This window comes from Sminthopsis crassicaudata, chromosome 5, assembly GCF_048593235.1.
Source record: "Sminthopsis crassicaudata isolate SCR6 chromosome 5, ASM4859323v1, whole genome shotgun sequence".
NCBI classification, from domain to species: domain Eukaryota; kingdom Metazoa; phylum Chordata; class Mammalia; order Dasyuromorphia; family Dasyuridae; genus Sminthopsis; species Sminthopsis crassicaudata.
In genome coordinates, this window is record NC_133621.1 from 220475854 (window position 1) to 220487981 (window position 12128).

Genomic DNA, 12128 nt, shown 5'->3' on the forward strand with positions numbered 1-12128 from the left:
TCTCCCTAGCTGCATATTCAATGGCCATACTTGTTTCCTTCCTGTTTTTTCCTTTGGGTGTATATCTACACTTCTCATGGATAATGAATGTATCTTTTTATGCCTCAAGTTTATGTAAGGAATATTTCATTATTACCTTGATTATTGTGGTATTTTATTAAATATTTTAAATTTGAACTAATTGTGTTTTGATTTGAGGAATAAAATTAAATATATTGGAAAAGGTAGGGAATTATGGTTTTGAGTGGATACAAATCTAGAGAGTACCACAAATCTCATGATCTTGGGACCCATTTTGTGACTAAGGGGTACCTGCTAGTGCTACATAGTGGGTGTATCTCACTGAAAAGCATAGCTCATAATAGCTAACGAAACTCCACCATTGTGTTTGCCTTTATTAGTCAGACAAATGACATAGTTAATTCAAAACAAAGGCATTTAATGAGATAGAAAGAAGTGTAAAAATAAAATATTACTCTCCTCTAAATAGGATAACCAATCCAGGTATCCCAGGTTGTAGCTTAGTATAATCACTGTAAGTGTTACACATATATAATTCTTGGAATCTAGCTAAATTTCCCCTCAACTATTTATCTTAAAGGAAAGAAAAAAGAGGTGGTATATTTATAGACTTGAACATGTTAATATGTGGTGATTACAAGAATTAATATACAGGATCAATATATAGGATCAAAGGCATTGATGTGCTACCAGAGGCTCTTTTTTGGAGGATAGGTACTAACAATATTATGGCATTTATATAACTTTACTTTTTAGGCATATAAACAATAATTTGTCTCATTGTAAAATATGGTGCTAGAAATGAATGGATTTAGAATGCAAGGAGAAAGAGCTATTTTTAAAGGAGGGAGACAAATCCATAGGTTGCCTCTGAGGGAAAACAAAAAAAAACAACAACAACAACAAAAAAAAAAACCAAAAAAAAGTGAAAAATTATAGTATCTGATTTTTTATTTCAGGGCACCCTTCAGACTTATAGTCTTCAAGACATGTTTTATTTTGAGGCTTTGACCTTACCTTCCAAGATTTTAAGCCTAAAGCTACATATGACAATTTACACAGAGCTAATTTCACTTTTCAAATAAAAGATCTCAGTATTTTGTCTTTCATGATTTATAGTACAGATCACCAGGCAAAACTAATTTCTCACTTGTCTACACTATCTGGAATTTTCTCTGATTGATATCTCTACTGTGCACCAAGCTCATTATTAGGAAGACAATCATTCTATAGGATCTCATCAGCTTTGGTAGCCTACTTCTTTACTACTCTTTTCCTTTTATTAGAGGACAGAGCCAAGAATTCCAAATCTTAGCAAAGATCTGAGTTCAAGGATTCCCGTATTTCTCACCTGATTGCATTATTTTGGGGCTTTTCTGACTTATTTCTCTGCCATACTCTCATGTAGAATAGTTTTTCTCTTCCTCCCACTTTTTAGCTTTTGTGTGTATTAGATTTTAAGTTTTTATGGAACAGAGATTGGCTTCCTTTATTCATATCAATATTTTTATGCTTAGCACAATGCCTGGCATTTAATAAAGAATAAATGTATATTGACGTTTAAGTGGGGGCTTGGAAAATTTTTAAATAATGCATTATATATGTTTTGTTCTAAATATATTAAATGTTCATTGGATTTTATAGAAATTAGGGAATTATTGGAAAGGGTGAAAGCAAGTTCAATCCTTAGAACAAGGGATGAAATATAGATGCAAAAGCATCAATCAATCATCCATCTTGGTTAGGAGAGAAAATGAGTTGTTAAATTTGGGTCTGTGGCTATGGAGGGACATTAGTAATAGAATAAAATTGGGTTATAGGACCCACAGCAGAGTTCAAAACTATTCAGATTTTCTTTTACTAATTTTGCAGCTGAATATTCATTGCCTCTTATATTTTTGACATCAATACAATCCTTTTCAATGTATCTCTAAAAGCTTGTATCACTTGTTTATTCCTCAAGGTGTATATAAAGGGATTCATTACTGGTGCTACTGAGGTTATAAGTAGTGCCACAACCTTATTCAAAGCCACTCCTTCTTTTGCAGAAGGTTTGATATAGATGAAGATGCAGCTGCCATAAGCGATAGAGACAACAATAATGTGAGAGGAACAAGTGAAAAAGGCTTTTTTCCTTTGTTCAACTGAGGGGAATCTCAGAATAGTCCTGCCAATATAGACATAAGATAGAATCACTAACACTAAGGTGATGATGAGGGTCAGTGAAGCTGAGGTTAAAATCATTCTTTCCATCAACTGTGTATCAGAGCATGTGATCTCCAGCAGTGGTGATACATCACAAAGAAAATGGTCAATAATTTTGGAGTTACAGAAGTCTAGCTCAAGACCTACACCAAGTATTGGAATGATGAACAGCAACCCAAATACCCAACAACCCAGGATAAGCTGGTTACAGATTCTGCTGTTCATGATGGTTGCATAGTGCAGAGGTTTGCAGATAGCTACATAGCGGTCATAAGACATTGCTGCCAAGAGAAAAAATTCTGAGGCTCCAAGAAGGATACCAAAAAATAATTGAGAGAAACATCCATAATAAGTCACAGTATAGTCTCCAGTTGATAAATTGTAAAGGTATCTGGGAATGCACACAGATGTGTATAATAGTTCTAAGAAGGAAAAGTTCCTAAGGAAAAAATACATGGGAGTTTTAAGGTGGGGATCCACCAGAGTGAGGGTGATGATGGTCAAGTTCCCAGTTACACTCAGGATATAGGTCAGAAGCAGAAAAATAAAAAGTAGAATCTGCATCTGTGGGTCATCTGTTAGTCCTCGAAGAATGAATAATGTTATCACTGTGTGGTTTCTCATTTCTGACTTCTGTCTTTTGATGTATCTGTATGCATGTAGCCAAGAGAGATAGAGACAGAGTCACAGATGAAGAGACAGAGAGACAGAGACAAAGAGAGAGGCAGAGACAGAGGAAGATGGAAGCAGAGAAATTGAAGGGAACAGTCATCATAAAATTTCAGCAATATCATTTGAATAGAAATGCTCAGAAGCCACTTCTTTCTCTTTCACTGGCTAAATAAAAAAATCATGCCAACATTGTTTTATCCTCAATGACTTTAAGCAGTCTATCAGCTGCCAAGCATAATATTTTTTAAAAAGACTTTTGAACACAATCTTTCTTTTTCCTCCTCTACAATTCCTTGCTTCCACCCCATTTCTTCCCAAATCTATATAACTTTTTGTTATATAAAAGGTTGTGATTCCTTTTGTTTTCTCACCATATTCATTTCCAGATACACCTCTTTTATTGAATCTTTGTGACCTAGAAAACAAAAGGTGAAGTAAGATCAATTAAGTGACCATCTATGATAATACATGCTAAATGCATTTATTGTGCTATCTTATTAAATATTTTAATTTAAACTAATTGTGTTTTGTGCTTGAGGAATAAAAGGAGTAATAAAGACGGTTGTTTTTTATAAATAATTAGTATTTGAAATTGAAATTTGAGTGTAAAATCTTAGAGCCCACTATCCCTAAGAACCATTCTTTCCACATCCCAGTATTTTCTAGCTCCATGTAGCCACAGGAGCTGAAGAACATCTGACTGAGCCTATTATGTATTATTTTGCTACCATACTCATTGCTTCCATACCTAAGAAACAATAATCTTCTATTTCTGTTTCATTCTTTTTGATCATGTTTTATTTAAAAAAAAAAAAACTTCACTAACACATTGCCTTATTATTCAAGACTAACAAGTACACTCAGAGGAAATCAGTCCTCTGGATCTATAATTGGAAGTTGGCCTAATATGGTATCGTGTGCAAAGTTCTTATAGGAAAAGGTGATAGTGCTTGAGAGTCTTACTCCAAGTGCTAATGTAAAGGAAAGATGAAATCTTCGTATTGAAGGTTAGATCATCAATTGCTTTGGGAATTAGATTGGGGGGGTTGGCATTGAAGAAATCTTAGGAGAAGGAAAATATTAATAGGACTCAGGAAGGAGGGGAGCAATTGAGTAATATATGGGTGGAGAAGCACAAAATGAGTAGGAACAGTAACTGTATAGGGAAGAAGCAAAATGTCCTAGAAAGAAGGTATCTATAGCCAGAGAGAGAGCATACCTGTTCCACTCACATCCTCCTCGATTAGCACATTCAAGGGAAGAAGTCCATTGCCCACAGCCCATTCATTCTAAGTAAGCCTCTGCTCAGAAGGCATAGCTCCACAATTCATAAGCTCTCCACAACTACTCAGATGGTTTAGTCGCCACTTTCATTACAATCTGTATTTGAAGTGAAAAAAATCACTCTCTCCTGGATAATTGTGAGATTGTCACCACCTACAACTGCAAACCCTCATTTGTTGTTGCCACATTATTTTGACTGTGAACTGACTTTTCTGTATGCTTTTCTTTTACCTTAGAGGCAGCTGGTGATTCAATGGATAGAAGACTTTCCTAACCTGGAGTCAAAATAGTTGTTTTAATCCAACTTTAGACTCTTCCTGTTGTGCCACAGTTCTCTTTTATTGTCCTGACTCAGTTTCCTCAACTGTTCTGCCTGAATTCCTTTAGTTGCAAACCCCTCTTCTGGTTCATTAAGGCTGAGAACCATTTGCTCTAAGGTTATAAATTGTCAATGTGAGACTCAAGATAAGTGGGAGTTCAGACTTCCTGGCTCCTAACTCCTTTTGCTATCAAGAATTTATGGTCCTATCCCCTACCCTGTCATTATATCCCAATTTACCAGAATGTCTCCTACCACCCTGTCAGAACCAGATTGATAGTCCATTCCCACTCTCAATGTTCTGACTCTGTCCCTGCCTTGGTATACCCCTGTAGCTGAGCCATATGTGTATATATGTCATTGAGAACTCACATGCACTGGATATTTTGAGATGAGAGTCTTGTCCAGTCAATCAATTAAACTTTCAAATTAATAAAATATTAAAAAAATTCTCTAATCTCTATCTTGCCTCAGTTTCTCTGGCATTACATTCCTAGCTATGTGATCCTAGGCAAGTCACCTCTGTTTGCTTGAAAAAAAGATCCACTAGGGAAGGAAATGGTAAATCATTTCAGTTTCTTTTACAAGAAAATTCCATTGATAGTATAGTCTATTGGTTCCTGAAGAGTTGAACAAGCTTGCTCTTTTCTACTCCTTGAGTCCCCTCTTTTTTGGGGGGGAGGGGAGGTGGATCTGTTTATCTATGAAATCTTTCAAAAAATCCATGGGAAGATTTAACTTAAGAAAAATACCAGTTACAAATTTTCCATTAGAGTTTTAAGGGGCTCTTCTGCATTCTTCAACCTGTTTCTTAATGTTTTTTTCTTCTTCCTAATTCTTTTCCTCCTTCCCCCCTATCTAAAACTTCCACTATATCCTGCCACTGAACCCCCCTTTTATTACTTCTTTAGGTAATGAATTAACAAAAATATCTACAATAAATTACTAATAATTGATAATTGCCCATTCCAATTAATAACTTAACTTGTATAATAGTTTAACAAGAAGGGAAGTGGAGGATATGTATCAATAACAACACCATGAAGATTGCTATTTATTTTGCTTTTATAGAAAAGTGGGGAATATTGAATAATTGACATTTCTCTCCTACTGTTCCTTTTCTTTTATCTTTTAAAACAGAATTTTAAACAATTTCAATGCACCTTGAAGGAAGCCACATTCAGAGACTGAAATAGCCACAGAGGAAATATTAACCTTTGCATTTTCATTTCTGTAGGATAGATAAGTAGTGGATTTATTTCTGCAAAGGCTGTGAATATTGCAGAGAAAATTTTAAATTCTCTCTTTTCCTACCTAGAGGTGATGATTTGCATATTCCTAATGGGTTTCCCCTTCTATCCATGTGTATTATAACTTAATTTCATTTATTCCATCACAATGAAACATTGCAATGAGAAGTCATCATAGTCCATCATCTTTTGCTAGTGAAACTTTTCATCTTTGTAGATACCATCTCTGTCAACTCATTCTGTCCCTGTGATTCTCAGGTTAAGTCATAAGAAATTTAACTTACTTTGAGCAGCATCTGATCACAATTGTTTTTTTTGCTAATCATTAGTTTATCCTCTTTAGAAGTTACAAAAATGTTTCCCATCTGCATTCAGTTTCCCTCCATGGGCCCCTGGTTTAGGCTTCTTAGGAATTCAATTAAGTGTAGGAAGGGATTATGCTTGGTTGCTTTAAATATCCCTAAAATCCCTAAGGGGAATTTCTTCTGGGGTTTGTTACAGGAGGATTCTGTATCCCAGAATGACCACAGTGAAGAATCCAGTGTTGCAGATACTATCATGGGCATGGTACAATGATCTTGGCTTCTCGGATACATGAGAGGCATTTTGTCTTTTATTTAGGTTCTGTAGGAAAAATTCCACATAGAGCGACATCTTGAGTCTTGTGGCCTCGTAGAAACTTGTCTCTGAGATTTTCTTTCTGACAAATTCCTTCCTCTGATGCCTAAGTCCCACTGTGCCACTTTAAACAATTATTTCTTTTCTGAAAAGCATTCAACTTTCTTCTTCCTCCATCAGCAGGCCTTTTCTCTCAGTAACTTAAACTCTTAGTCCTGAAAAATTGTCCCTTTCTGTGTCAAACTTTATGCATTGCTTACATTTTTAGTAAGAAAACTTTCATTCAAAGGAAATAACAAATAAAGTTCAAGAGAGTTGCAGCAAGTAATAAAAGAGAAAGTTCTGTTGGGGGCAGTAGCCCCTTGATATTCCTTGTTTGATCTCCAACTTCCTTTGGGACTTGGACGTTTGATACAAGATCTGGTCAAACTAGTTTGGGCTATCTGAGCTGGCTGGGGTTTTACAGCCCCCATTCTAATCTGCTCAGATAGACCAAATGCCAGCAGGAAATTCCTTTTCGGGAAGAGACTTCTGTCTGTCCCCAAAAGATAACAAGAGAATCCTTATCTTATTTACATCACTCTCTGGAACCTCCTTATATCACTGCATCTGAATGATTGTGCTCTTGTATAAAAGAGTCCTCAAAAATCTATTCTTTGCAAAATTGGCCTTGTACCATGCAGCCATTTTACCCACCAGCTCTCAGGTGTTTCCATTCTAATCAATAAAGACTATGTTTCCATACAGCATTAAGTAGCAAATTCCTTTGCTGCCAAACCCCGCCCTTGGTTATTTTGGGGAAGGAAGGAGAGAGAGAAAAGGAACTGACCCATCTCTGTTTAGACCTCAGTTTACTCCTCATCAGTTCCCTGTATCCCTGAGCTCACATAAGTAACTAACCTATTTATGAAGCGTAAAATCTAACTCTACTACTGTCAAGGGTAAGAAGTCAGTGGCCATGCAATTCAGAAGAATATCTCAGATATGATGCTAGATTTCATTTGGAAAGTCCCTAGGGGTTGTTGGGTTTTTACAATAAGTTTTTGTCTGTGCTGACCACAGAATTCTATTTTTTCCTCCATAGAGTTAGGGCTGGTGCAATAAAGTGAATTCTAGGGGCAGCTAAATGGTACAGTGGTTAGAGCACCAGCCCTGAAGTCAGGAAGACCTGATTTCAAATCTAGCTTCACTTAACACTTCCTAGCTGTGTGACCCTGGGCAAGTCACTTAGTCCCAATTGCCTCAGCAAAAAAATAAAAATAAAATAAAGGGGATTCTGGAATGGTGCTCTATCCTTTTGGTTTGTATCACTCTATCTGATAATTTTGTTTCCTACCCTGTTTTAAGGCAGAATGGACTCATCAATCCCATGACTCTTGGCATTGTAACTGGCTAAGAGATAGCTAGGCACTATCCTTCACTGATGATTTTGACATTTTCTTGATGTTACTTCTCTTCAGTCTCTTTGTACTTGTGTTTAAAAGTATAGAGGACAGAAAATTTTCCTCTTTTTAGGATAGGACCTGTTCACAAATTTCTTCCTTCCTTCCTTCCTTCCTTCCCTCCCTCCCTTTTTCTTTCCTTCCTTCCCCTTCTTTCCTTCATTTTCCCCTCTCTCTCTCCCTCTCTTTCTTTTGAGGCAGTTAAGATGAGGGACTTGCCCAAAGTCATACAATTAGTAAGTGCCTGAGGCTGGATTTGAACTCAGGTCTTCTTGACTTGAGGGTCAGTCTTCTATCTATTATGCCTCAAAACTGTTTTTCAGTAATCACTACCTAATAATATTCAATAGTTTGACTAATATTTCCCATCTCTACTTCAGTTATTTTTTCCATTCTGCATTGAAATAATCTTCAATTAGGAGACCCTGATTAGTTATAGGGATAGGATTTGCTTGAGTGTTGTAATATATTAGCCACCAAGAACCTGAGGAGTTTTTCTTCTGAGCTTGGAGAAATGGAGCCCTGCCAATTCTCTGCCAGCTAAGATGGTTTACAGCTTGGATTAAATGGCTATGTCATATAATGCAGGACCCAGGTCAACTAGAACCATAATTAGGTGAAAGATGAAATATTCCTTCATCCCTAGGAAAATCACATATATAGATAACCTCTGTACAAACTGTAGCTTTCAGGTGGCTTATTTCTGGACCTGACTATCGCCTCTTTCTGTAAGTCCTATATCCAGTAGCCTAGAGATTTCACACTTACCACTATGGATTCTCTTACTCCCTAGGGAGTGAATTCCCATTTTTCAAAGTTACCTTTCCTTCTTCCCCCCTTCTTCTTTCTCCCTGAGCTTTATTGCCTAGACTATATATATATAAAAGTTAATCTATCTTTTTTGTGCAATTAACAGATTACTACATGTTTTAATTCTCTCAGAGGTGCTTATTTATTCAGTCAGAAAGCTTGGTCATTCAAAGAAAATATCTCGAATTGTGAAATATTAAGAAATATACTTCAAGCAAGTGGGGTGATAGTTTTTGGTAGGAGACTGTCATGCATTCCTTAGATTTCAAGGATCAACATGTAATCCATGCACATTTGAAGATGACCCTGTGAAACAATTCTCACCAAAGAGTACATGTCAAGTACATGTGATCAAAAAATAATAGTATCTTAAAAGTGACTATTTTTTGTCTGAAACATATTGTAATTAGTATTAGTATTTTTATTTTTATTTTTTTCTTTTATCCATTTGTTCCTCCCTCCCTCTTTCCTTCCTTCCTTCTTTCCTTCCTTTTTTCCTTCCTTTTTTCTTTGTTTCAAAAATTTTGATTTCTGTGTTCCTGTTTTTGGGACCAGCTACATCTCTTCAATACTCACAGTTTATAGCTATAAAAAAAGTGATGTGAAAAAGTCATTTTTTTTACTTACTTTTCTGCCCGTATTTCATGTCTCAGTGAGAAGTTTTTGCCCCATAGTCCCTGAAATGCCTCAAAGCTGAGCAGCAACAAGCTAATAGAAAGTCATGTATCTATTTCTGGCCACATTATCTCACAAATCGATGATCTCAGCCTAACAGGAAGTATGCAGTTCTCTCCTAAATTCTTAGAATATACCAATCTCTCTCTCTCTCTCTTTCTCTTTCTCTCTCATTACTACCTCTAAAATGATCTTGCAACAGAGATCCTGTCCTGCTTTAAATGCAGAAGATATTTTAATGTACTGTATAATGCTTAAATAAAGCAAAACCTTTGGAAAGAAAATGGCCTCTTAGATACAGCTTTCTTTGGATCCCCTGATCTGATCCATCTGGGCAGGGAGAGCATTTTCCCTCCAAACTATACACTAATAAGCCAGGATATTTGTTGCATCTGTCCAATGTGCTACAGCTACCTAGGGACAAACTGACTTCACAAATGAAAGGATCCTTGGGGGAACCCAGGTTCAAGAGTCACTAATGAATCTCTATTGTAATCAACTTTGGCAAAAGATATAACATAGTACCCATAAGGATTAGAAAAAGTAGCAAGTAGCTTGATCCATAGTAGTAAGTCAGGTGATGAAGGAAGAATGACATATTATTGATCTTCCTCATCTTGATCTCCTCACATAGAAAGCAATCTTCAAAATTATTTGATCCTCTGCTTTAATCAGTTTTTAAAAATGAGCATGCACTGCACATACACATTTATATATTATTCACTGTATTACTTTAGTAATGTATTATGGAATCAATCAAGCAGCATTTAATAAATTCTTAGCATATGTCAGACACTAGGCTGAGTGCTGGGCTACAAAGGAGGACAAAAACATTGTCCCTGTCCTAAAAGCCATTTTAATGAATGTAGTAACATGTAAATAAGTGTACATATAAAATAAATATATTAGGACAGGGAAGCTGATTTCAGAGGGAAGGCACTATAGTAGGGAAGCTGATATATCTATCACCAGAAAAGAATTCTTGCTGAAGGTGGGATTTGAGCAACATCTGGGGAAGCTAAGAGATGGAGGTGAGGAAGGCATTATGTTTCAGGATTGGAGGATTCCCAGTGCAAGATCATAGAATAGGGAGATGGGTTATACTAGGTAAAAAACAGCACAGGCTTTGGATGAGAACTATACCTACCTTTTGATCTGTGCTTTGATGCCTTTGAATGACTACAGATAACTTCAACCACAGAGCAAAGGAGAGCTCCATTTGACTCCCTGTACCCCAAACCTGCCACTAGACTTCAATTAACCCTAATTTTATTTAGGTATACCTTATTTAGAACTCATCATTTGGTTATACCTCATCAGTATACATGTACATATCTATGCTTATCTATATCAATGTATAGATCTAGTTAGACAGAAGTGGATAGATAGACAGACAGACAGATTGATAGATAAAAAGGCAGATAGATAGGTAAATAAGTAGATAGAAAGACAGATATAGAAATAGTAGGATTCTGGGAAGATGGCAAATATCAAAAAATTACAATCGCTTCAGATTTCCTTCACAAAAAAGACAAACTGAGACCGAGGGCAAACATATAGCAGTTAAAAACAAATTGAAGTTGGGACAGTACTCTTGGGCCAGTTGGAGAAGATCCAAAGAAAGATTACAGGAAGGAGGTTTGGCTCATGTGAAGCGTAAAAATCTCCAGGCTAGTGGAGAAAAATGGGGAGCCCTGGGAGGTAGCCTCAGCTGGTCACTGGAACTTACCACTTCTCCAACAATGTGGGAATTCAGTTGTGTGAATTGCAAAAGACTGAGGGAAACCTGGTGATAAGGAATGCCAGACAGAGCAGTGCTTCTGAGATGAGGTCCTGGGTGAGAAGGAACTAGCACATGCAGATGAGCACAAAAGCAGTGATGCAGGAACACTGCTGGCTGTGAGCATTTACAAGACAATAGTTCTCAGTTTGGGGAGTACTGAAAGGAGAATCTGAAGCCAGAGACAGGATTCCATCCCTACACAAGATGAGAGGTGATTATATCAATCAACTCCAATTTAAAAAAAAAAAAAAGTGGAGAAAGAATCCAAGCATAGAAGGTTACTATGAGAATAGGGAAAACTAATGTTCATTTTCAGAGGAGGATACAGAAGTAAAATAAACAAACGAATAAACAAATCTCTCCTACCCCAAAGAGTAGCAATTAATGTTTACCTGCCCTCAAAGAATTCAAAAATGCCTTTAAAAATCAAATGAGAGAGATTGAGGAAAAACTGAAAAAACAAAACTAAAAGCTAAAAAAGAACAATTCAAGAAAAAACAAGATTATGAAAAGAAAGTCAATCAATTAGAAAAGGAAATCCAGAGTTAAGGAAGAAAGAAACTTTAAATTAGAACCAGAGAAAGAGAAGCCAGTGAAGTTATAAGAGACTAAGAAATAATAAAACAAAATATACAGAATGATAAAAAAAAAGACAATGTGAGACATCTCATAAGAAAAACAACAGATCTGGAGAAAAGATCAAGCAGTGAAAATATAAGCATAATTGGACTACCTGAAAGCTCTGATGGAAAAAAAAAGAATCTGGATACAACAATACAAGAAATTATTAAAGAAAATTATCCTGAAGTATTAGAACAAGAGGGGAAAGTAGAAATAGAAATTAACCCACTGATCATGACCTGAAAGAGATATTAGAAGGAAAACCTTTAGGAACATTATTTTTAAATTTGGAAACCTCCAGAGTAAAGAGAAAATTTTGCAAGCAACAACAATAACAAAAAAAAAATTCAAATACTATGGTGGCACACATAGAATTATACAAGTCTTATCTATGGCTATACTAAAAACTGCAAATTAAAAAATATAAT

General features: G+C 36.0%; 1 protein-coding gene across 1 annotated transcript; it reads right to left on the reverse strand.

The window, feature by feature from the left end:
• Positions 1-1911: 1911 nt before the first annotated feature.
• LOC141542776 (olfactory receptor 6C2-like) lies at positions 1912-2850 on the reverse strand. Its single transcript, XM_074267362.1, has one exon. The coding sequence runs from the start codon at positions 2848-2850 to the stop codon at positions 1912-1914; it is 939 nt and encodes a 312-aa protein (XP_074123463.1).
• Between the last annotated feature and the right edge of the window lie 9278 nt (positions 2851-12128).

What these genes read in the sequence shown, in the direction of transcription:
- LOC141542776 (XM_074267362.1), bottom strand. Translation starts at nt 2,850, where the DNA reads ATGAGAAACCACACAGTGATAACATTATTCATTCTTCGAGGACTAACA.